At 46.2% G+C, this 23,491-nt stretch overlaps 9 protein-coding genes across 9 annotated transcripts; 4 read left to right on the top strand and 5 right to left on the bottom strand.

The window, feature by feature from the left end:
* Window positions 1-634: 634 nt before the first annotated feature.
* On the bottom strand, window positions 635-2,910 carry C8R40DRAFT_135033 (uncharacterized protein). The gene is made up of 4 exons (XM_046234139.1): window positions 1,405-2,910; window positions 1,310-1,342; window positions 954-1,255; window positions 635-902 (listed from the first exon to the last, which is right to left on the bottom strand). The coding sequence occupies exons 1-3, from the start codon at window positions 2,834-2,836 to the stop codon at window positions 1,065-1,067; spliced, it is 1,656 nt and encodes a 551-aa protein (XP_046087509.1). The 5' UTR covers window positions 2,837-2,910; the 3' UTR covers window positions 635-902; window positions 954-1,064.
* A 1,937-nt stretch (window positions 2,911-4,847) lies between these two features.
* On the bottom strand, window positions 4,848-5,462 carry C8R40DRAFT_1068730 (uncharacterized protein; the record flags this gene model as incomplete). Its single annotated transcript, XM_046226033.1, has 4 exons — window positions 4,848-5,003; window positions 5,056-5,125; window positions 5,179-5,279; window positions 5,337-5,462. The coding sequence occupies 4 exons, from the start codon at window positions 5,460-5,462 to the stop codon at window positions 4,848-4,850; spliced, it is 453 nt and encodes a 150-aa protein (XP_046087508.1).
* Window positions 5,463-7,252: 1,790 nt separating this feature from the next.
* Window positions 7,253-8,759, top strand: C8R40DRAFT_1042680 (S-adenosyl-L-methionine-dependent methyltransferase; the record flags this gene model as incomplete). Its single annotated transcript, XM_046224107.1, has 10 exons — window positions 7,253-7,507; window positions 7,564-7,675; window positions 7,729-7,767; window positions 7,816-7,929; window positions 7,984-8,071; window positions 8,130-8,197; window positions 8,254-8,401; window positions 8,456-8,508; window positions 8,569-8,624; window positions 8,679-8,759. The coding sequence occupies 10 exons, from the start codon at window positions 7,253-7,255 to the stop codon at window positions 8,757-8,759; spliced, it is 1,014 nt and encodes a 337-aa protein (XP_046087507.1).
* Window positions 8,760-9,033: 274 nt separating this feature from the next.
* C8R40DRAFT_1185391 (uncharacterized protein) lies at window positions 9,034-10,947 on the top strand (the record flags this gene model as incomplete). The annotated part of the gene is made up of 4 exons (XM_046232999.1): window positions 9,034-9,195; window positions 9,254-9,345; window positions 9,396-9,621; window positions 9,676-10,947. 4 exons carry the CDS (start codon window positions 9,034-9,036, stop codon window positions 10,633-10,635), a joined length of 1,440 nt encoding a protein of 479 aa, XP_046087506.1. The 3' UTR covers window positions 10,636-10,947.
* A 146-nt stretch (window positions 10,948-11,093) lies between these two features.
* Window positions 11,094-14,954, bottom strand: C8R40DRAFT_1042498 (component of IIS longevity pathway SMK-1-domain-containing protein; the record flags this gene model as incomplete). Its single annotated transcript, XM_046224087.1, has 12 exons — window positions 11,094-11,916; window positions 11,994-12,151; window positions 12,208-12,377; window positions 12,427-12,600; window positions 12,651-12,765; window positions 12,837-13,798; window positions 13,858-13,935; window positions 13,986-14,082; window positions 14,188-14,390; window positions 14,460-14,573; window positions 14,621-14,792; window positions 14,844-14,954. 12 exons carry the CDS (start codon window positions 14,952-14,954, stop codon window positions 11,094-11,096), a joined length of 3,177 nt encoding a protein of 1,058 aa, XP_046087505.1.
* Window positions 14,955-15,369: 415 nt separating this feature from the next.
* Window positions 15,370-17,630, top strand: C8R40DRAFT_1068726 (uncharacterized protein; the record flags this gene model as incomplete). Its single annotated transcript, XM_046226032.1, has 8 exons — window positions 15,370-15,490; window positions 15,546-15,743; window positions 15,795-15,910; window positions 15,967-15,993; window positions 16,255-16,273; window positions 16,327-16,451; window positions 16,503-17,150; window positions 17,205-17,630. 8 exons carry the CDS (start codon window positions 15,370-15,372, stop codon window positions 17,628-17,630), a joined length of 1,680 nt encoding a protein of 559 aa, XP_046087504.1.
* Window positions 17,631-18,908: 1,278 nt separating this feature from the next.
* On the bottom strand, window positions 18,909-19,674 carry C8R40DRAFT_1099736 (uncharacterized protein). The gene is made up of 5 exons (XM_046227875.1): window positions 19,483-19,674; window positions 19,403-19,422; window positions 19,271-19,353; window positions 19,205-19,214; window positions 18,909-19,084 (listed from the first exon to the last, which is right to left on the bottom strand). The coding sequence occupies exons 1-5, from the start codon at window positions 19,496-19,498 to the stop codon at window positions 19,004-19,006; spliced, it is 210 nt and encodes a 69-aa protein (XP_046087503.1). The 5' UTR covers window positions 19,499-19,674; the 3' UTR covers window positions 18,909-19,003.
* A 752-nt stretch (window positions 19,675-20,426) lies between these two features.
* Window positions 20,427-21,550, top strand: C8R40DRAFT_1042496 (uncharacterized protein; the record flags this gene model as incomplete). The annotated part of the gene is made up of 6 exons (XM_046224086.1): window positions 20,427-20,620; window positions 20,677-20,836; window positions 20,891-21,014; window positions 21,070-21,155; window positions 21,209-21,355; window positions 21,410-21,550. The coding sequence occupies 6 exons, from the start codon at window positions 20,427-20,429 to the stop codon at window positions 21,548-21,550; spliced, it is 852 nt and encodes a 283-aa protein (XP_046087502.1).
* An 811-nt stretch (window positions 21,551-22,361) lies between these two features.
* C8R40DRAFT_1042643 (acetoin dehydrogenase-like protein) lies at window positions 22,362-23,363 on the bottom strand (the record flags this gene model as incomplete). The annotated part of the gene is made up of 4 exons (XM_046224102.1): window positions 22,362-22,716; window positions 22,766-23,058; window positions 23,128-23,215; window positions 23,290-23,363. 4 exons carry the CDS (start codon window positions 23,361-23,363, stop codon window positions 22,362-22,364), a joined length of 810 nt encoding a protein of 269 aa, XP_046087501.1.
* Window positions 23,364-23,491: the final 128 nt, after the last annotated feature.

Here is a 23,491-nt window from a genome sequence, read left to right as displayed (position 1 = left end):
CTTCCAACAGGCATCGTGGTGGAAGAGATAAAGAGAAGACCAGATTGCGCGGTTGCGGTAAGGACTTCCTGTTGATCGGGGTGTTCTCACATAAATCAAGATCAAAACATTTTGTGTTGTTGAGCCTTAATTGGCTGTTCTCTTTCGGAATAGAAACCACTGGATGACTGCTCGCAAATACATAGTACTAGATAATTTATAAATGATTTGCATCGCCGATTTACCCTCAAAGCAGTTCCTCATCGAAACCTATTCCAGACAAAACAAGTTCGTCTGTGCTACGCCTACTCGGTACCCCTGAACCATCTGCATCAGCCGGCAGTTCAGAGGGCGACGGAGAGTTTCCAGGCTCGCTAAAAGCCGTTTCCTCATCCTTTTTTTCCTCCTGCCAAAATGACATACCATCATTTATGAGCTGAGACACCTGGTCAGAATTCAAATCTCCAAAATCACGTATCTTTGCGGGTCGGGAAGGCATGCATGAATGTGAAGATCTGGAAACGAGGAATTCGTATTCATCTGATGTTGTGGGGGCTTCGACGCGGCCTAGATGTTTAGCCTTTAGGTAACGCTTGAGGCTTACGGAATCGACTGGTGGCATCATGTTCTTTAGAACCTGTGAGGTACAATGGATGAATACATTACTTCACTTTGGAGGAGAAAATAATTCTACTAGACACTCACCCAAGGTCCTAATACTTGATGCCGTTGTGCTGATATAGGATGAGGCGTAACTGCCCTAGCGACGACCATATAGGAAGGCAGGGTAGAAGGGATATCAGGTGGTGATGCGGGTTGGAAAGGAAAGTAAGGCTCTGCGGACGGTCGTAACTGATCGTCGCAATGGTATTTGAGGCTATGTTGTGAAAGTTTCCTAGACGAGCGAAAACTCTCGTCACATCCTATGGAAGATGGTGAGCCCGTTAACTCCTCAGCTGAACATCAACGCATACCTTCATACGGACAGCACAACTGATGATAGGCATGATTTTCGACATGATCTGGATTCTGAGCTTCATGCTTTCCACAAATTTTACAAAGTATGGGATTCTTGAAGAACACAATCAGGAGAAGGTTTCCGGGGAATGGTATAAATTCACCCCATATTTGTCCTGTTGCGATTCTACCACATGATTTCTCATGTGTTGCCCCAACTTTTCGGTGCTACTCAATATTACTTCGCATCCTCCCCACTTACACATGCACTCATGTAGTCTTGTAATGGACTTCTTCAATGCCGCAAGCTCCTGCGGATCTGACGAGAGAATGTTCAAGAAATGTCAAATTGTTTGCAAAATACATTACCAACCTCGTACGGGTGTAGGGAGAAGGAAATCGGATGCTACATGATGTCGTAGATCTACTCAGTAAAATTCCATGATCTGCCAGTCTGAGGAGCCATACCTTCTCGACTGGATTGACTCCGTCGCGAATATTTTTCTTTTGTTTTTCGTGGCTCTGGCTCCTCGTCCGAATCTAAGATCTCTATGACACTTTCTATCTCCGCTTGCTCCTCTTCCTCTTGCCTTTCTTTGGACTTCCTCATGCGACGCGCAAGATCACGCTTGACCCAACCCGGAGCTGAAGGTACTTGTACACAATCGACCACGGTCACTTTTTGACCTTTCCCCGCCCGAAAGTCATCTACATGTTCAATATCGGAACCGCGCACTGTGACAGACTCTGCGAGGCAGAGAGACTCCTCATCCATGTTGGGAATGGGAGGTGGAGATGTAGGCGGGGACGGGGTTTCAGGCAGAAATAATGGAGTGACATTCACTTTTGGAGGTGATCGTGCAGGTAATTGTTCAGGGATGAGACGATTTTGCGATATGGATATGGGTGCGAGTTTCGGAGGACTTGCAACCGGTGCAGTTTGTAACGTCGAGGAAGTTATGGCCGTATTGAAATTGGTAATTGCCTGTGAAATTCGGCCAACAAAGCGTGAAGGACCAGCTACTGGAATATTCTCCATCACAAATTTCGACGGCTTGGTCACCACCGGTGCAGCGTCGGGATCGACATTCGCCTTAGAAGAAGGTCCTGCATGGTGTGAGGGAACAGCACTGATGACATCATTAGGTTTATCTTGGCGGGCGGCGTTGCTCTGATCAGAAGGTAGTTGTGGTACAGCTGGCTGGCTAATGACTGAGGGATGCTGATAATTGAACGCGGGTGCCTGAACTGGGAAAGAAGAAACCATGGGGGGTTGATTGCTGCTCACTGTTGATTGAGCAACGGGAACAGGTATGTCCGATAACGCCGTCCGCTTCGCTGTCCGCCCATCACTTTCACCAAAGCTCTCGCGCTGGCGCTTTTCCCTAACGGAACCTAAAGCAAATAACACATCCCGAGCGAGAGACTTTCTGTTTGCGTCTCCGGGTGTACGTGGAGAGCCTGTGATGTTCGAATTCTTCCTACTTAGAGAAGGTAGAGGGGTAGTAGGATGTTCATGGGCACTGTTTAGAGCGTTGACTAACGACTCAGCATGACCCTTCAATTTCGTCGCAGTCGCGGTTGGAGGAAGACTAACAGGATTAGAATGGGGAGGAGCATCAGCAACAGTGGTCGGCGTGACACTAGGAGGTGCATTTGCAGGGGCTGACACAGTTTGGGAGACTTCGGGAATGACCATTTTCTGCAACGCTTTGATCCATCCAATAGGGGTCATAGGCGTGAACTTATTATTGACTATTTCGCCGATCTGGGCCTGACCAGTGGCTGGGCAATGGATGAAAAGACCAGTCAGGGGTATGCTTTCAGTAGCTCCAACTTCCGCTTGTTTAAGCCATTGATAGGCATACTTGTGCATCGAACTCAACCGCCGTTGATTCATAGGTGAAAGGTCTTCGATCTGCTTCGATAACGCAGCAGGGTTTGCCTGATAAGAACAAGAGCAAACATAAACTATGGTGCATTCATGAAATTAACAATCCTACCATAGCACTTTGAGTTGGTCTCTGGAAAGAAGTTAGGTTGAACCCTGAATAAACATTATCAGGGAAACACTGACTGATTGAGAAGGGACCTTTGTCACTGGATTTGAAGGAGGACCATGTTTCTGCTAACGAATTATTTAATTGTATTGACCTGTTACAGTAGAACCTACAGTATCCCTTGAAGGATTTGCAAGATTTGCTATCGCTCCACTTGTTTGCCTGCCTGCAGGCTGACGACGGATAAAGATCAGACACTGTATAATGAGTGAAGAGGACTATTTGGGAGCAGACACACCTTGATTGATTGAGAGTGTGTTTGTGATGTCGAAGCAGAAGTCACAGACGGCACGGGCTTTCCATGCGACTTTGACTAGTTGGCATAATGAGAGAAGGTTAAATGAAGAGAACGGATGGCAATACCGGTGGCACTTGATTCAAAGTAGGGATTTGAGGGACAGGCTCTTGGGTAGCGAACTGCTGACCTAAACGCGAAAGATGTGTGAGAACAGACGATAAGAGGGATATTACGCAGAACACACCTGAAGATGTGACTGATTGTCTCTGACGAGCTAGGATTATTTGCGGTGTGAGAGCTGGTTGGGAAGCTATAGATTGCTGAGACTGAGTAGATGAGGTTTGTAAAGATGGTCGAGATGGTTGAAAATTTGATTGCTGTTGCGCTGACTGCTGCTGAGGTCTTTGCGACTGATGCTGATTCCTCATGAGCTGGGCTGGCTGAGCGGCCTGCGAGGGCTGGTAAGATTGCGTGAATTGTGGTTGATGTGCAGATGTGGATGACTGCGAGGGAAAAGCCTGTCTTGACTGGTACTGGTGAGTCAGAGCGGGTACTTGAGGTCGTGCTTGAGCCCCCGCAACGTAATGAGATTGAGGTCCAAGATTCTGAAGATTTGTCTGTTGAGTTCGATGTGGGTGATTAGGAGTTGCGTTAGCGTTTGGACGCATTGACATGTTTGGAACGATAGAGCTATTCGACCAAGTATTCCCTTGAGCACCGGAATACTATAAAAGAGTGTCAGAACCACAAGGTACCGAGACGATGAAGATCGCAGCTACTTGACGGTGCTCGTCTTCAACAGGGACAATTCGCGTAGTAGACGGGGTAGGCTCATAAGTCGGCAATTGGTAAACGTTGGAGGAGTTCATTGAACCAAGGGAACGTTGTCTGGTACAAAGGTGAGAATCATACAGGCAAGAGTGATGTCAGTAACACCTTTCAAAGTTAAGCGCTTCCAATCTACGTCTTATGGAGTGAACAGATTTAGAACAGGAATGACGATCGGTATGGAAAGAAAACTCACTTTGCCTCTTCTCCTGCAGCAATCTCTGCATTCAAATGGGCTTCCATCGCTTGTTGGCGGGCTATTTCGACCAAGTGTGCCCTTTCCATATTCAGACGCGCCTGAGCCTCATTTATTTTTCTTTGCTGATCTTCTAGGTATATTTGGCTAACTGTAAGCGCATCCGCTTTGGATATCACCAATTGCGCGGCGGCGTTGTTGGCTGGTACGGGATAGTTCTGGTGGTCAGAGGTTTCTCCGGCTTTGTGTGGGACATAGCCATTGTACATTCTGCGGATCAGTAGAACGTGAAGGCTTTGTACCAAGAAGGATTAAGCAATGAAAGCAATGAAAATTGGGTGCTGCTTATGGAAGAAATTAGTAATCACAAGTCATGCTAACATCACCTGACTTGAGCGACGCGACTTCGGTTGCCATATTTATTTTTGTCCTGGTTCTAGTATATATCAAGTTCCAAGAAAGATAGGTCCATTATTTTCATGAGGATACACTACATTGTCGTTAACTTTCATTACTAATATTTGACATACACTTAGTAGAACATCTCTTCAGCAGCATGATCAGAAAATATATCTCCACTACAACCCACTCAATCAGAAGCTTGGGTAAGGGAAACTCCGTAAGTAGTATAGCCGCTAACTAAAGTGGTACCGTAGCTGTCTGAGTCGGCCGCATATGTGCTGGTGAGAATAATTTCATACTGTGCATCAGGATAGGTGGTAAAAGGAGAATAGGTTGGGTCAAACTGACAAAGGAAGATCAGCAGCAGTACCCGCAATAACTGTTCAAATGCTTACAGTGACCGTGAAAGTATCGATTCCACTAGAGGGACCATCACGACGTCCGAAGTAGATAGGAGGTTGGTAACTATGAATTTTGTTTACGGTGATCGTAGTGAGCGGAAAATTCAAGATACACACCCAGTGTTGTTGGCTGCTGGAACAACCAAAGTATAGTCAACGTATACTGGGGCATAACCGAGCTCGATGGCACAAGTAAAATTGGCTGTGAAGGTCACTTCCTGAGAAAGCGCAAAAAAGGTTCAGTGACTCGTTTCAAGACAATCATTGATGCTTACCTGCCCAAGAACTATAGGCTCGGGGGAGACTGATGCAAGGGAACCAAAACGCAAAGCTTCAGGACAGAACTGAGCAACAGTAGAACCAACAAGGGCGAGGACAGCAAGAGTAGTCTTTGAAAACATGTCGAACGGTGATAAAGGGAATAAGGATAATGTGGAGCTTGGGGTGCAATGAATGCAATGAGAATAATGCCTACTCCCTTTCCGCCTTTTATACTACTCAACGTCGGCCTACAGTAGCCGTGAAAGCTATTGCCCCGCGTCTCAGATGATCCGATCCATACCAACCATGTGTCGAGGGATATTATATCAAGCAGCGCAATCCATGGTAGGAGTCAGCCCCGGCCACAGCCAGGCCTCAGTAGAGTTGGAGAGTTAGAGACAATACTTCCGGATTCAAATCCCTTCCGTCCCAGTGTAAATTTCAGTGTGATGTCGTTATCTAAACCGTAATCTTCTAACATCCTGCTGAATCCTGTTTGATCTAGGGCTTCTGCACCATGCTGCGAAGGTTTGAGGTAGGCTTAAGCCACGAACAAAGCTCGCTCAACGATATCGAGTCGACGTCACCAGAGTGGAGTTGAAATCTGGTTACAAACCAGTCCTTCATGATCGGGGTCAATCATAATTGTTGCATAATCCTGAAGGGTCTACAGTCTGGCTAATTCTAGCTAGAGCTAGTCGTCCTGTTTAAAAATGATAGCGTTGTGGGAGGCTAACGCTTTTTAGCACGTGGATATCCTTGGTCAGTCACATCTTCCTCCTCTCCAAGAGCGACAGTTCCTCATTTTTAGATAACGTTACGGTCTGTTCCACTGCAAGATTCTTTTACTTGAATGCATACACAATGATGTCAACGTCTTGGCCCTGATGCTAATCCAAGCCGTTGTAATCTATACTTCCGGCCCATTTCGAGGAACTCCAAAGAAAATGAACAAAGGGGCAAGGCTGGTTTCAAGAATGGCAAAGGATGAAGTCGATCGGTAGACGAAATAGCTTGTATGGTGGAACGGTGTCACAGGCATGTGCCCACCAAGTGCAGTGTTCACTTTTTCGAGCTCTTCTCCTATTATAGGACGTCGAACGCAATCTTCGGAGATACTATTACTAGTCACTTCACAACTTAGCTGTTGGAAACTGGTTGGACCCAAACACAACACGAGAATGCATCATGATTGATTCTGGTTATGCAAAACCAACGAAACATACTCCACGAGGGGACCTATCACCATTGATGTTCCCGTTCATTCATCATGATACGCCTTCAACTATACTTGTCTGTAATTCCCTGTGTGTCCTTCGATGTTTAGGAATGTGTTAAGATTCAAGTTGCGAAATCTTTCTTCGAGACTGAAGAGACTTGCAATACGTATATATATACAACACCCCTACATAAAGGAAAGCCCAAACCCAGAGGAACACTATACCTCTTTTGCAGGATGTACCACTCACCGCACAGTCGATTTTTGTACGTCATCGCAAACCTTTGACATGCTATTTAGTCCCATCCTTGGTCCCGTCTCAGATGGATTCACCAGCCACGAAGTAACAGGTACTAGGCCCCGCCAAACACCACTCGTGCAGATGATGCTGTCTGTTCAAAATTTAAATGAGATTGCAAACTCCAGTACTTGCACGACAAATGTATCGCAAGATGTTTGAAGATGATATATGGTCCTTGGAATTCCCAAGTTCTGTAATATTTTGAATGTGGTTGCCTGGTGTAGTAGTTCCAGGGTAGTTCCAACCCGCGACATGTTGAGATGCCTAAGCTCTATAATGAAGGATCTGTGGATTGAATCACTTGATACAGGTTGATACATGAGCGAAAGAAGGTTCACGTGTCCCTGCGCGCATTCACATATCGGACACGGTTGTTTCTTGTTGACGTCCATAACGCTACATAATTTTCTATGGGTATTATCACTGTACGGTCACTTGCAAGAGCTCGTCTTTGGGTAGCACAGACGCGAGGATACGCGGCGGTATCAGCCTCTGGCCCTACTCCAAGCCTGACAATGCATACTTTGGGCCCATTTCAAGTATTTGACCGCGAAACCAAACGAATACAGAAGGACAGGGCCGCTTCCAAGGATGGCGGAGAATCAAGCAGAACGGTAGACTATGTACGAGACGAGATAGCTGATAGGATGATGGAACGGTTAGAGGTGCGTTTGTTCACTTGGCTGGGCCGCGAGTTTTTCTTATAACGAATTCCTGATAGGACATCAAACGCAAATTCAGCACCATAGTCGATTTAGGTTCAGGTTCAGGTCACTTCTCCAAACTATTAGACCCGGACAAGACGCAAAAATGCATCATGATTGATTCTAGTCGTGCGTTCCCAGCAAATTAGTGGAATATACTGTTTCTTGACTTCGATTCAAAGACGAAACTCTACACCGTGACCCAGATTCTGAATTTGAAGGTTGGTCTATACCTGCGGACTTTGTAAATGAGTTTAATTAAAATGCAGTTGAGGTGGAACGAGTACATGCAAACGAAGAGAATTTGCTTCAAATAATTAGTCCCAATTCACAGGAAGCCATTGTGTCTTGCCTGAGTTTACACTGGGTAAACGATCTTCCTGGTGGGTCAGGAGCGTAATTAATGATGTATGAAGTGGTCTAACCGTATCCTGAAGGTGTGCTCATTCAAATTAAAGAGGCTCTCCAGCCAGATGGACTGTTTTTGGGTGCTATGTTTGGAGGCGAAACTCTCTTCGAACTGAGGTTAACTAATTACTTTCCACCATTTTCTCAAAGATACTAAACTCCCATCGCTTCCCAGAACCGCACTCCAACTTGCCGAAGTCGACCGGGAAGGCGGTATTTCTCCGCACATCTCACCCATGACGGGTACGTTATGCCGCGACTTGTCATCCAATCGAATAGATGTTTAGGTAGCTCCACAGATACGAGAGATGTCTCCAACCTACTTGGCCGGGCAGGTTTTACCTTACTCACTGTCGACATTGATGAAGTGAAGGTGGCCTACCCTAGTATGTGGGAATTAATGGACGATCTGCGCGATATGGGAGAAAGCAACGCGGTCATTGGAAGGTCTGTTTTTTCCTTTTGCTTCGTTGTCCTCCTTAACTAACCTTTTCATCCTAGGCGGCATATAGTACATCGCGATACTCTCGCAGCCGCGTCAGCCATTTATAAAGGTAATTTCGCGCTCTTCTCCTCTGTTAAAACCTTGTTGAAATTGCGTTTCCTATATACAGAGTTACACGGTAACGGAGACGGCACTGTCCCAGCTACGTTCCAAGTAATATTTATGGTATGTTGATTGCTTTATTGGTCTTCCCCATATGTCTGACCGTCCTCTTTATAGATCGGTTGGAAACCTGCCCCAACTCAGCCGAGACCCTTGGAAAGAGGCAGTGGGAAGACAAATTTAAAGGATGTTTTGTAAACGCATCGAGCAATAATTAACATCAGTTTTGTCCAATATTAGCATGGACCTACTCCAATGACATTGACATGACCGGGACCTTCGGATTCGTTTTGCTCTTCGTCTTAACCATTTATTCGGAGCGCTCAAGAATCAGGAGTCTCGATTCGCATAGCCGTACATCCTGCATCGGTGAATCGGCGTTCGTTAGACTCATATTACCAACGCCAAGCTTATAAGCGCCCACAGTTGATTCCCTCCAACTTTGATCAATCCCATTTCCATAATCTCATTAATGCCAGGGGGTCGCAGAAATCCTCTCAGTGTCACAAAACTTGTGGAGAAAGTAGCAGATGTAGTACATACGGCGACGGGTAATGCTCACGATCTTGCAAAAGTGACCAAGTCAGTAGTCGACGACAAACTCAATGTGCCGTGTGTAGATTTAGTGATCAAGGTATACAGATTACTATGATGTTTTGAACCATCTCATCTCAATTCCATACTGAGTACAGTTTATTGGTGCTTCCGGGATCCCTAAACTGGATGTAGTTGGGACTGCGGATCCATATTTTGTGGCCAAAATAGACGATGAAGTTTCTATGGTGTGCGTCGTGTATTCTACACAGCACCAGAAAGTTGACCACACAATCTTAGCTCTACAGTGAAGACGAACACCCTCACTCCTGTTTGGAACGAAACATGGCGGGTCAAGAACGTGCCGATAACATCAGATTTACTTGTAGAGGTTTTGGACAAAGACTTTGGTTCTCCTATTGATGACTTTGTTGGAAAATTTAAGACGAGTGTGGCTGCTGGGGCGAAGGAATTGGAAATTGAGGGACCTTTATTTAGAAGAAACCGAGGAACTTTTTGGTTGAAGGTCCGTCTTTCTATCATATTCATACGCCCTGGTTCATGCTTCATACTTTCCCAGATTGATTCTACTCCTTCTTCTGACCCACCAGAACCCCGATTTCTATTCGACGGCCCAATCCGCTACTCACGCCATCTGTCGCCCACTGTGGGTAGATTAACCAATTTAGATGATGCTCGTCTCTATTCCACATGGAAGTTGTATCTCATCGGCGTTTCTTTATACTTCAAAGACGTGTATCAACATTGGAATGTCAATTATAAAGCGGCACAGACTATCTTTGGAACAGGAGCAACCTCACTCGCAGTACGCACTGGCATTCAAGCGGGTCATAAGATGCTCTATGCGCGCAGCACTTCCAACGGTTTCGGAGTGATCGAATCCGCTACAGACGTGCTCAAACTCTTTCACGGAGGAAGGTTGAACCCCAAGGGGATTGTTGGGAGCGACCAAGAATACTTGTCTGCACAGGATGGTACGCCTGCCGCACGATCTTTTTTCGCACATCGTGTCAAACCTGCAGTCTACACATATATTATTTCCGCCGAAGACGACTCTCTACGCTTCTCAGAAACTGGTGCCGCCTTCTTTGTTGATTTCGCCTCAAAACACGCTTTGCACGCGAACTGCTGCGACCGAGTGCGATATTCTGGTGAATTCCATCCTCGTCCGCGTGCAAAGGATGATTCTTGGATAGGATGGCAAGATTTTAGTGACTCTATGTCCGATGAAATGGTCGACTGGGAGGTGCTGATTGATAATAACTCCGGAACATACTCTCCTGATAAAGCAATGTTGCCCACTCTCCAGGCGTTACTGGAATATAATTTTCCTGGATTTAAAGTGCAGGCCTTGGATAGGGAGGATGAGGAACTCACAAAGAGTGTGCAGGCATGTCGGGATTATGCTCTCAAGTATAGAGGTGTACAGGTCAAGCACCTGCAACCGCACCTTGAGGAAGGCGAGGAATCACTGATGAAATGTGCGGGGGTTAGCAATCCTGCAATCGGTGTACAATGAAAGAAAGGAGACGATGATGGAAGTGTGCTGCTTCACATCGGTATACTTATTTTCTTTTTCATACTGTTTAAGATAATTCGGACGGCTAAGATATGTATTTTCAATGTATTAACATTCATCTCGTAGGTTATAGTATTCTAATGTTTATACGCCTCAACATGTGATGCATAATGTATGAAGTTGTACTCCATGTCGCAGCTGTGCACATTGCACACTGAAGAACGTCTCAATAGCTGGAAAAGGAAAATACATGAGGAAACAACTAAAACAAACTATAAATGAGCATCCAGCACTACATAAGAGTGTATCTTACAGACAACTGGTAGTCCCCAGATAAACAACGAATGATCACGCACATATGACAAGTAGACTGAAGTATATCCCTATAGCAGAACATGTATAGAATACAGCTAGTCCCACATTCCGAAAAGCTACCAGAGCTAGCAACAATTACAAGATTATCCCGTATCCCCATCTTTCGCACCTGGCTCTGAGGGAGCTTGAGTAGCTGATGATGGCGAAGAAATTTTAGGGGAGGACAACGAATTGGCTTTCGCCATCCCAATTTTGAGTTTGAACTTTTTGGGTGGATCGTCTCCTGTCTTGTTGCGATTGATCAACGAGATGGACAATCCTCCGGACATATCCTTCTGTTTTCCCAGATCAGGCTTTTTGGAAGTCTTTGACAATCTGCCTAGTAGCTCTTCGTCGTCCTCGTCGTCATCACCCCGCCGCCTTTTCTCGGCTGGTCTCATTGGACCGAGAGAATCTACGCTGGACATCAACCCTGGGGCAGGTGACTGCGGCCGCGATCGAGCGACGAGAGCTTCCAGCATATTATCTTCATCCTCCTCGTCCACCGAGGGCAGGCGTTTAGGTGGGGGGCCGTTCGGGGGTGAAGGAATTTGACGATGTGAAGGTTTAGGGCTTGACGGGGGAGCAAGGGTGGACGAAGATGAGGACGCTGAAGGATCTTCTGAAGTGTCGATTGAAACCGGCTCTTCATCGTCTTCGTAGTCGACAAGGGATCCAAGGTGTGGAGAACGAGAAGGTGGACGATGTGTCCGTATTCCCTTGTTTGAGAGAGCTCCAGCGACGGCCATACGGCGTTTGCGTTTCAAGCCATTAGAACTGGGTATAGGAGAAGACGCGCCGGTTCCTCTCGACCATGAGTGACTGATAGCAGGCACAAAATCGTCTTCGTCGTCTCCGTTGAAATAGTCTTCTTCTTCCGCTTCGAGGACACGGCTTCCAATCGGCCAGTTGCGAGTGTCGATAATTCTGGTCGAATTGGTGAATGAAGAAGGATCATTGAAACGGGGTGAGTAGATAGATATGAAAGAAGCAGAATTACGCACTTCTCGGGTTTTGCCTCGACCGGCATGGGCTCGTTGTTCATCTCCCATCTGCGAATGAAAAGCTGGAAACGCTGACCACCAAGGCGGGTCTCAGCCAGGGCTTTTATTTCCACTTCATGTTTAGTCATACAAAAGTTGATTTGGTCCTTCATGTTTTCCTACGTGACATTGTAAATATGTAATCACAAACGATCGACCTGAAAGAGGTACATACTCGCCGCATATGCTCAAAGAACTCTTGACATGAGCAGCTGAGAAGGTTATCCCGCCGTGACTCTTGGAGGGTGAGATCCAGTATCGGCTTGAAAATATCATGCTTCATCAACTGCGACATCATGTTCTGATTATTCTGTTTGAGCAGAAGCCTGAAGACTCGGAAGGCAGCTGAAGCAAGACGTTAGTGATTGGGACTCCAAAAACAACTCGGACCTACCATGCCGTAGATGTTTTTCTTTGGCTTTCAGGAGTGAGGCAACCTTTAGAACAACGTTCGTAGACAGTATATAGAAATGACTTCGAAACTGATGCTGCAGGCTGAAATTGTACAGCATATCGCACAGATACACGTATCGATTGGTCTGTTCGCGTGTCAAGGGATAAATTAACTCTGTGGAACGAGGTCATAATTAGGCCAATGTTCTGATAGAGATTTCGTACCGGTCACATTCCTCCAATCCGGAAGGTCGCTGAAGGGTTTGAATAAAATCTGAGCACAATTCTTGTAGAAATACTCTATGAACCGTTCTGTTCCAGGTTCATCTTTACGAGTCATCTTTGATGCCATTGCCTGTATAACGATTTGATTCCACACACACAGTTGAGAAAGGTAGGAGAAATACACACTTGTGTAGCCTCGGATCCTCCCGATGAGAAATTATCCGTCGAAAGGGGTACGTCCAACCAAACTTTCAACGCATCCCCAATCTGACTCTGGACCGCGAGATCTTTACTTTGTGATAAGTTCCGGCAGCATAGCTCCACAATCGTCTCCGCCTTATCAGCACCTCGCTTCCCTGCTGCCCTTTCCTTGTCAATTGCCACGACCTGCTTCAATACGTGGGCTCGAACGCCCCCCAAGTCGTGGTCAAGCAACGCAGCCAAAACCTCCCCACCAGCACTTATCATTGCCTTTGTCACTGGTTGTTTCTCAGAAAGACCTAATGCCCATTGGATGGCGAAGAGCACGCCGCGGTCGACCAGTGTTCTGAAAAGTGCCAATCGGGCAGGAAGTTGTACATTCTTTCCCATTACGCATAATTGTTGAATCAAGAATATCACGGATCGTCTAAGTTCAAGAGCAGCTTCTGACATCTCTTCCGGAGGGGCAAAAGAATAAGGTTGCTGTTTAGCTTGACTGGGTGTAGAAGGGCGCGGAGTGGGCGATGAAGAGGGTACATATCCGTTAGCCAAAGGCTGGGCGCCATTGGTGGGGCTCGACGTTGACGGCGGATCGTGACCATTCACTTGAGGACCAATCTGCTGCTGTTCTTGTGCCTTCCTCCCGCCGCCTGCAAGCATATCTTCATCAACATACAACTTGACGATATCTCGCAAAAACGCATTGTCTTGCTGAACGTGTTGAATGATGTCCATCTGGTTGAAGATGATACAAGAATTCAAAACATTGAATGTAGAATCGTCCAGTACCCTCGCTAAAACTACGTCTTTGAGAAATTGAAGTCGGTATGTGTGGTGGATTTTGCGGTGAATGCCAAAATCTCGAATAAGTACAGGCTCATGGAATCGGGTACCTTGAATCAGGAATTCACGGAAATTGGCTTTGTGCGTAGGGAATTCGGGATCGTCTAAAGACGAAGATTATTGGTCACGAGTAAAAATGTCAACTGGAAAGTCAAGAACACACATTCAAGCATGCCACAGACGTGGAAGAAATATTCATCTTCTAGGATCTGCTCATAGATGCCGTGATCGTTCAACATGACTGCGATAAAGATGTAAAAACTCTGGTTGACTGAAGTAGGTATAACGTACGTATCGTTTGCATAAGACTGCATAGTGCATGCAAATTCTCTAGACTCTCGGATTCCTCGGCCAGATGCAGCACCTCAATAAGTTGTTTGATATAATCCTGTGAAGAAGTTACGCTTAGCCTTTGTAGATGGTACAAAAATTCATGTATTGATAGTCATACGACGGTACAACTCTACAGTAGTGAAGACCTATAGAGACGCACCTCATTCTGGATATACTCGCATATTTTCTCCTTGACCTGTTGCGTTCTAGCCAGTGTCTTGATAGCCCTGTCTATTTCTCCAATCATGCCCAGGTGCGGAGCGGGTAAATGACCAGTACGAATGATGGTTGCAGTAGCGACAGACGAAGGTTCTGAAGAAGCAGGGAGAGGTGAAGATGGGTCGAGGGTGATTGAGCCTTGTTCTTCCGCTGCTCAGTGAGGGTCAGAAGTTACTCAGAAAAATGCAAAAACGAAAGACTCGCCAGCGCCACTCATATGTCTTTGAACGTCGACGATAAAGCTCCAAACTTCAGCACAACCCTCCGAATCTTGGAAACTTAATGCATAATCAACACCATCAGGTTCCGTCCATACAATCAGGGTTTCTAGCGCAATATAAGCACATGGATATGGATACGAATACAAGTCAGACCTTGCTGTCGTTGATACACGTCACTAGTACGAATAGTTGTGCTAAGGATAATGTCGTCCACCTCCTTCTCTGAACGGGCTGTCAAAAGTGCTTCAGATCCGTCCTCGGAGAGATGACCGAAGCAAAATGCCGTTCCTCGGTCTACCCAACGAGAACCTACAAGTTCGTATACCTTATGAAAAAGCTGTAAGTACACGCGTGCCGGTCAAGTGGATATGCAAACCTTGACGCGCTTCATTTCATTCGGATCAGCATTCTGCAGATACTCTTGGTCATCGTCAGCGATAGCACCAGCACCAGCACTATCACCGTTGAGCTCTCCACCCGGTTCCATCATCTCAACCTGACCAACAGTCAGATCCAACCTCTCATCGTGTTTGAGTGGTATAAGATTGCTGTGCTCAGATTGTGAAATGGACAAGTCGCCGTTTCCATCTGTAAGCGTCGCATATTCATTGTTCTCGGCATGCATTTGAGAAGAAAAGTTCATGGAGAGAGCGTCGTTTGTTGAGTCGATTTGAGTGGAAAGCCCAGTAGCCACGTCAGCAGTATTGGCAGAAGGAATAAGAGGTAGAGTCGAGTCCATCACATTGGGCTCACCGTCGCCGTTCATGGCGACCGGGACCAAGTAAAAAAGTCTGCTGAAGACTTGTGCTGTTTACTGTAATTGATTTGAATGATGACAAAAAAAACTTTTCCGAAATTTCGTCATCCCGTGTCCAGTTCTTTCTCTTTCTTCTACACCATCAATGAGCTCAAGAACAACGAGTGTGCTCACTATCGCTGGAATCGCTGTGCTCAGTATAGCCGCCTATGCTGTCTATTTCGACTACAAGCGTAGAAATGATGTTGAATTTCGGAGAAAATTAAGTCAGTCATAGTTTTTCGGCCTCATGTTTCCTTCACCAATCATTCATTTACACAGAAAAAGAGAAGAAACGCGTTGACAAGTCTATAGCATCCTCGAAGGCTTCTCTTCCCTCTTCCCCAGACGCTGTGGGCGTCGATGAACTCCGTGAAGCCCTAGAGCAGGTCAAAGCAGAGCAGGTTCCAATTTCGCCGGAGCAAAAGGAGGCATACTTTATGACCCAAGTCGCTTCAGGCGAACAGTTATCTCTTCAGGGTGCGACCACATTGAAGCCATTTTTTGTTATCTTACCGCTGTTGGCTTTAGGTCCAATGTTCAGCCTTCCGGCGGCTTTAGCTTTCTACCGCGCCCTCCGAGTCTACCCATCTCCAGTTGAGCTGATGGTGATATACCAAAAAACAGTCCCAAAACCAATCTTCAAGGTGACTATCATATGGTTGTTCACAGTCATTACTTTCTAATAGTTGTTACCGCATAGCTGGTCATTGAGTTGACCAACCTTGATGTGAGTATGTCTGTTCCAAAACCCGGCATGGACGACCTCGACGAAGAAACGAGTCCAGTCAGAGGGCCGCCCTCCGAGGCGTCTTCGCAGGAGTGGGACAAGATCTCCACATGAAAGATCTAAATAATCATCACCATCTGTACACTCTGCATGTCAAAAAGTCGTAGTCAGAGCTACCACGGATATAACTCTACGCATTTTGCTTTGCTTGCTCGTCTGTGTGTTCTAATACATTCTGTTTCTTTCTTCCTGTTGTTTCAGGTAAAAGGCAGAGTTGAAGGTGCGGCCTTGTGAGATATTCTGAGAACTAGTGTGCTAAGTCGATTTGCGTAGGGTATTATCTGAAATTTCCCCCAAAATCGTTTGGTGTCAAAGTGGAAACTCGGCAGGTGGGAGATGGGCCGAAAAAGACTCTTGTACTTACGAAGGGAGTGAAAACAGGAGAGGCTATATACAAGGTGCAATAGTTCATTCTTCACCAAACCCAACGTTGAATGATAGCGTCATAGGAATTCCCTATCGTCGCAGCTCTAGATTCTGATATTCAAGCCGCAGGGACACATTGCTCCCAATGTCTACGTTCTGTTGAACCTTCTATGTCCATCAGAGAACCTGAAAGCCATGCTTTAAATACCGTTTACTGTTCCGCTGCCTGCCAATCTGCCGCCAAATCTCAGTACTACGGTCTCCTCTTCACCCTCGAACGCCCCCTACCTCAGGAAATCCCTTCAGAGCCCAGCACTGCCGAGCAACTCAACGAGAGACGCAAAGCCCAAGCACAATTTGCGAACTACCTTAAAACCGAAATGCCTGGTCATGCAGCGCCACTCCTCGTAGCCCAATTCATCGCTCGTCAGGTCAACGTCGAGATGTCCAAGTTGATCTCCCAGACCTTGTCGAAAACCACAACGACAGCCGATCAGGCAGATTTCACTGACGCTGATGGTGGAGACTACCTCCTCGCTGATCACTTCGAGCGTTTAAGATATGTGGATGTGGATTCGCCAAAGGACGGTTTGAAATTATTGACGGCCGTGTTGGATAGCGCGATGCCTGGTTTGGACGCTTTAGCCACGGATGAGAGGTATGCTACTCTCCTAGGAAAAATGTTGTATAATGCATATGGAGTGTACTATGATGGTGGACGCGATGATAAAGTACGGTTTTCTCACCATATTACACATTTCTCCGACTAAGCTATCTTCCCTCAGCCTGTCACAAACAATCGTCCAGAAGACATCGAAAGAACTCGTACAGCCGTCGGAACCTCCCGCCAAATTGGTAGTGCGGTATACACCGTCTCCTCCTATCTCACACACTCTTGTGAGCCCACCGCCCGTCCTTCCTTTGACGCGGGAACCTCCCAACTACATCTCATCGCTACGCGAGACCTCAAAGCCGGCGAAGAGCTAACAGTCGCGTACGTTGATGTAACCCAACATGAGGGCGAAAGCGTTGTCGATTGCAGAAGGAGACGTAGGATGGAGCTCGCTCGAGGCTGGAAATTTGCTTGCCCTTGTGAGAGATGTGAGAAAGAGGCAAAGGAGTTGGGAGTCATCAGTGAGGACAAGATCAAGGATCAGTCGAAGGTGGAGAAAAGTATGGAACGTTTCGAGGCCAATGAAGGGTTGTTGTAGTTGGTGATCGTTGCTATTAATCTGAATTAATATTTATAAATTAGATGTTGCAAGGTCCTCATGCGATAGCAAAAATGCATGGCCACCGTGGTGGATCAAAGCTAGGACGCTAGACTGGCATCTCCGTCTTCCTGATTTCTACTTGTCCACGGTGTTGCCAGCACCGACAAGTCCTCTTTAGCTCTCCATGTGAGTCTTCATCTCCATGTGAGCCTTGATTAGGTGAGAATAGGCAGGTAGCACGAAACACGAAATCTGACATTAGAGAATGACGGTTGACCACTCTTCCTTGGCCTCGGTCCTCTTGATAGATCCAACTGACTGGTAACATTTAGCTAGCTTCATAGTTGGTGATGCCATCGTGATGCAGTGGTCCAAGATTCAAAGTGTTCAAGTTTCAGAGTGGTTTCAAGTTCACCGTCGCTTCATGGGCCTATTCAAGTTATGCTTTCCACCTTACACACTTCGTATTCCAATTCAACCTTTAAGAATCGGGGCTCAATAGGGCTCACGGCATATGACCGCAGACTCGGATGACGAATCTCATTTGTCACTTGCCAGTGAAAACCATAAATGAGCTGAATTATTGGGCTCATGCTTGCTTTATGGGATTGGTGTGATGACACTTAGTGCTAGATAAGGGGCTTATCTGGGGCTTACTTATAGATTTGCCTTCAAGGTACGGTGTGAAGGAGGTACTCAAGTCAATGGAACTGTATTTATACCGATGTGTCAATGCGGGATTTCGATTAGCGCGCAACTGGAACTTGATCCAGGATTTGTGGTCTCAAACAAGTCCTCACAGGACAGGATACGAAGTTGTCGACAATGAAGCAAAGGGTTTATCATTAAATATGTATGTGTGTTTGAACTATGTAAGGAGAAATCGGGAGTCTGGAGGTGTCCTCAATAAATCCATGGATACCAGCAGGATACCAGGGTCTATTCTCGTCTATAACTACCTACCCGCAAACCCGCGTTGATGATTCCATCCTCAAAGTAGTCCCACATTGTTCTGGGATCGAATAATAATTTGCTTTTTGAAGCTTGCTTCTCCGCAACTGGAGCCTGGGCGGAAGACGGAAACCTGGAAATGCTTGAGCCGCCAAGTCAGGATCAAAATTACGCGGAGTAGTCTTCCTATTGGTTGTATTGCTGAGGTGTCAGATAGATGATATACTATCATATAGTCGAGGAAAGCGTACAGTACTACTCGAAGAAGATAAAGCAGTGATCATTAAGCTCTCCCGCGAACTAGTACTCATGCCACGTGAAAAACATACATTTACTCACATTCATTGGGTGCTGAACGGAGATGGTATAGTACTCTGATATGATACTATTAATTACTGCGCTCATCCAGTTTTTCACCTTCACCCACGTCTATGTATCCATACCCTGGCAGTGACAGAAAGCGCCGTGCTCAAGGGGCCTGTGATTTTTGCAAAAAAAAAGTGTATTTTCTTATTACTTCCCTCTGACATTCATACTCACGCCCAAGTTTGAAGAAAGGTAAGTGGTGATTGAGGATGTTCAAGACTAAGTGCCTCACCAGTCTCGTGTCATCCTTCTGCAAAGTTCGCTGTGGGTATTCATAAAAAGGTGTTACTAAGCTGCCACTGACGAGCTGAACCAACTAGGTGACAGTGCAACAAGACCTGGTAATATATGCTATAATTGCCAAAATGCGGAGGTTGAATGCACTCACAACGCCGAACAAAAGGTGTCTTCCCTCGCTTCATGTGTTATCCAGATGCTTACAGCCTTTGAAGAAACGCGGACCCAGAGTCGGGTAAGCTCCAAATTCATGTGGTCATGGCAGCCTTCCGTTCACCAATATAACGTCGTTCAGAACCATTCGGAAACATCCTTCTGAATCCGTGCAAGCGTTGATCACAGCCGTACTGACTGAACCAAAAACCTATCCTATTCCCGATGATCCAGGGCTCGTCCGAAAAATGCTTGTTGATCTCTCTCAATGTGTTCGCGGATTAGAGAGGCAAATGTCTCGATGGCGACGCACCGTCCAAGAGATTACCGCCTCTAATACCCCAATAGGTTTCCAGAGTGACTCTGAAGATTCCGATTCATCAGAAGATGTGCCCATGGATGATGTACTCGCCACGTCCGTGCAAGGCTTCACACTCAATAACAAAACTGAGTCACCGCGGCGACATTTCGGTAAATCAAGTAACCTGGTACTGATGAGGACGGCGGTGGACATGAAGAAGGAAGTAATGGGAGATCAGCCAATACAGATCGTGGACAGAAGGCCGGAATTTTGGACTGTATATCCTGTGAGCTTCTCGCCTTGTTTTTTTCTGAACTACATAGCTCAATGTTAACTTCACAGTGGCAACGCCGAATCTTGAGACTAGATCAGCAAGTACCTCTCAGATTTCCCGCAAATGATTTACTCTGGAGCCTCATTGATCTTTACTTCATACATGTCCATCCATTCCTCCCCCTTTTGCATCGTCCGACGTTCATTAGAGCTGTATCGGATCAATTGCACATTCAAGATCATGGCTTTGGGAGCGTTCTTTTATGTGTCTGCGCAATCGCGTCTCGATTCTCTCAAGATTCTCGAAACTATCCTGAAGGTATAACCTCCGAGAATTCTCTGGGTTGGCCTTGGTACCAGCAAGTTTCTCAAGTACAGGCCGTTGATGTTGAGCCGCCTACACTGTATCAGCTGCAACATTGCTGCGTATGTGTTTGGAGTTTTTGAATTAGAATACAAAAACTGATACATTCTAATGATAGCTCTCTGCAATATACCTGAAGGGTACGTCCATGTTCCATTCGACATGGGGACTCATAGGTCTTGGAATACGTTTCGCACAAGAAATGGGAGTACACCGAAAGCAAAAAGGGCGACCGATGACTGTTCAGAGTGAACTCTGGAGGCGTGCATTCTGGGTACTTCTCGGGCTTGATGTGTTGGTGAGCATAAACTTTGGCCGACCTCGGGCAACTACAGATGATGAGTAAGTGGTAGATAAGGACAGTTCTGCAGATCCATCTAACTATTGATTCTTTTCAGCTTTGACTTAGAACCGCCGATTGAATGTGACGATGAATACTGGGAAAATGAAAATCCAGCTCAAGCCTTCGTTCAACCTCCAGGCGTTCCATCCACGACATCGTTCTTTATCTGCTATGCAAAACTCCTAGAGATTGCGGGTTTGGGGCATCGTATGCTAGTAAGTCCCACCTGTCGGTCCCAACGTGTTTTATGGTTAACAAGATCTTTCTAGTTTTCAGCAAGGAAGCTGCACATTTGGAAGAAAATTGTCGCCTGTGGCTCTAATTGGGACCATAAAGTCGTAACAGAGCTCAACTCAGCGCTGAACCAATGGATGTCATGTATACCAGAACATTGTCAGTCTACCCGTCATGCCACAAGAATTAATTACTGATTAGAATGATTTTGTAGTGAAATGGGATCCTAATAGAGAAGATGGGTTATTTCACCGTCAATCCTGTATACTCTATTGTTTCTATTATTGGACACAAATTCAGGTGTGTGGACGTCGTATGGGTTCGAACGCAGGAGTTTATCGAACGCCCAACAGATTCACAAACAATTCATCCCCCGATCCAATGAACCATCGATGCTGAAGTTCCCCTCGCTCGCGATATGTGCCAATGCAAGCCGAAGCGTGATTAGAGTTCTTGAAGTCATTGAAAGGCTCAACTTTGAAATTCTCCCCAATTTTACAGTAAGTATTTCACATCAACTCCCCTCGTGTACCCTGCCCAAACACATACATCAGTCCCCCGTATACGTCGCAGCGATTGTGCTCTTGATGAATGTATGGAGAAATAAATATTCTCTCATTCCCCAAGATACATGCAAAGATATGGATGATGTACGCCACTCCTTGAAGGCTACTGCCAATTACGAGAAGAAGTGAGTATCCGTGCTACCCCGCAATATTCTAGTGGAAGCTAACAGCGGGTTGTTGAATAGATATCAGATAGCAGGAAGGATCAAGTGAGTCTTGAATTCAATGGCTAAGCTGTAATTCGGTGCTAATATGAGGCTGGAAGTGATGCATTGAGCTCTCTGATATACATGGTCGAGCTTTACTTTGCGGGGCAAAGTGCTACTCGGGCAAGCCCTGCTACCGATACTTCTGGTTCCGTGTCGACCGGTTCTACATCTACTCCCGACGATATGTTGCAAGTGCCAACCGATAACAACAGTCCTACTACTGTCTCAAGCCTTCCAGTCACTTCCAATTTTATCGAAACTCCTCTTTATCATTCAAATGTTCATCCACCTACCACAATGGGTTCTCAGAAAGTCACAAGCGCGGAGCCAACTTATACCTCCGATTTCTCAAACTACTCTGCAGGCGGTAAGTCGTGGTTAAATCCGCTCAGATGAGAACGAGTGATTGACATTGGTAATGGTATTGCAGTAGCAGCACACCATCAAATGGATGTTGCTTCTGGGTACTTGGCAGATTATTCACAGGTGAATGCACCGTCATTTGGCACCGCTGTCCCGGCAGAAGATTGGACTGCGTTTATGGCGAATGTTGATGAGGTTCTGCTTGCTGTAGATACAAGGGGCTTTTCGTATCATTGACTGACAATAGTGTTCAGCAATTGTGTCTGTATTGATAGATGTATAGATAGACGTCAACGTATGCACGTACTAACCTAGATTCTTTTCATGTCAACCGTCTATGTACCCGAACTAAAATGGTGAATGCTCAACTAGCTGAAAACAAGCCCGCCGTCTACCAAGATCGTCTGACCCGTTACATAGTCTGAATCCGGTCCAGCGAGATATGACACCAGCTTCGCCGCATCTTCAGGTACGCTTGTCCTCCTCAAAGCAATATTCTTCGTGAACGAGTTGAAGTTTTCACCCTGTGGCAGCCCATTAATCTTTCCCAGTTCAGCGTCAATGTGCTTCCACATAGCAGACTGGACGATTCCTGGCGCATAGCCATTGACGGTGATACCATGCCTCCCAAGTTCAGTGGCGAAAGATTGGGTAAGACTTCGTACAGCGGCTTTACTGGCGCTGTACATGGGAAGCAAAGCATCTGCTTTGAATGACACACCGCTGAAAAAAAAGCTTAGAACATAGATTTGACATCATAGTTTGTGCCCACCTCGCAGCGTTCAAAATTTTTCCTTTTGTTCCTTGTTTGATAAACTGTTGTCCCGCTGCGATGTTCGAATTGACGACACCAAACACGTTCACCTCGAACAGCTTACGCATGTCCGCTTCTGTGACATCCATTGGCCAACCGACCTGAGCGATGCCCGCATTGGCAACCATGACATTGAGGGGTCCTAAAGCCGTGACGGAGGTAGCTATCATTTCTTGGACAGAGGCCATCGACGAAACATCGCCGCAGAATGCAACACCAGAACGTCCCAATAATTGAATTTCCTTGACCACCTAAAATGAGATCATCACTAATTAGCAAGCATTCGGCGATTAAGGTTTCAAAAAAGTATAATGACACACGTTATCCACGTCCTCGGCGTTCACGTCCAAGTCATTGACACAGACATCGAATCCATCTTGGGCAAGACGTAAAGCAATCGCCCTTCCTCTGCGCGCAGAGGATAAATCATATGTTAGAAAGTTCAAAGGCAATGGGTCGAGGTTGTTGATTCAAGAACCCACATCCCACGTCCTGCTCCGGTGACAATCGCAGATCTAGAATTAGACTGAGCTGTATTGGTGAGAAATCGCCGCATATGAGTTGCAGGGTTGCGACTAGCTCTCGTCCATCGCGGAAGCACCAACATTGAATTCACGATTCGAGAGAACATTGAAGGATCAGTGAAGCCAAAGAGAAAAACACACCTCCCCGGACCGAGTTCCG

The sequence above is a fragment of the Lentinula edodes genome, assembly GCF_021015755.1.
Source record: "Lentinula edodes strain Le(Bin) 0899 ss11 chromosome Unknown C8R40scaffold_13, whole genome shotgun sequence".
Lineage (NCBI taxonomy): Eukaryota > Fungi > Basidiomycota > Agaricomycetes > Agaricales > Omphalotaceae > Lentinula > Lentinula edodes.
Note: the sequence above shows the minus strand (reverse complement) of the source record. Positions and strands in the feature narration are given on the sequence as shown.

Coding starts and splice junctions, on each gene's coding strand:
- C8R40DRAFT_135033 (XM_046234139.1), bottom strand. CDS start 2,836: ATGAATCAACGGCGGTTGAGTTCGATGCACAAGTATGCCTATCAATGG. Junction 1,343..1,404: donor GAGTCAATCCAGTCGAGAAG/GTATGGCTCCTC, acceptor GACATCATGTAG/CATCCGATTTCCTTCTCCCT. Junction 1,256..1,309: donor TCTCCCTACACCCGTACGAG/GTTGGTAATGTA, acceptor TTCTCTCGTCAG/ATCCGCAGGAGCTTGCGGCA.
- C8R40DRAFT_1099736 (XM_046227875.1), bottom strand. Junction 19,354..19,402: donor CCGACTCTGGGTCCGCGTTT/CTTCAAAGGCTG, acceptor GAGGGAAGACAC/CTTTTGTTCGGCGTTGTGAG.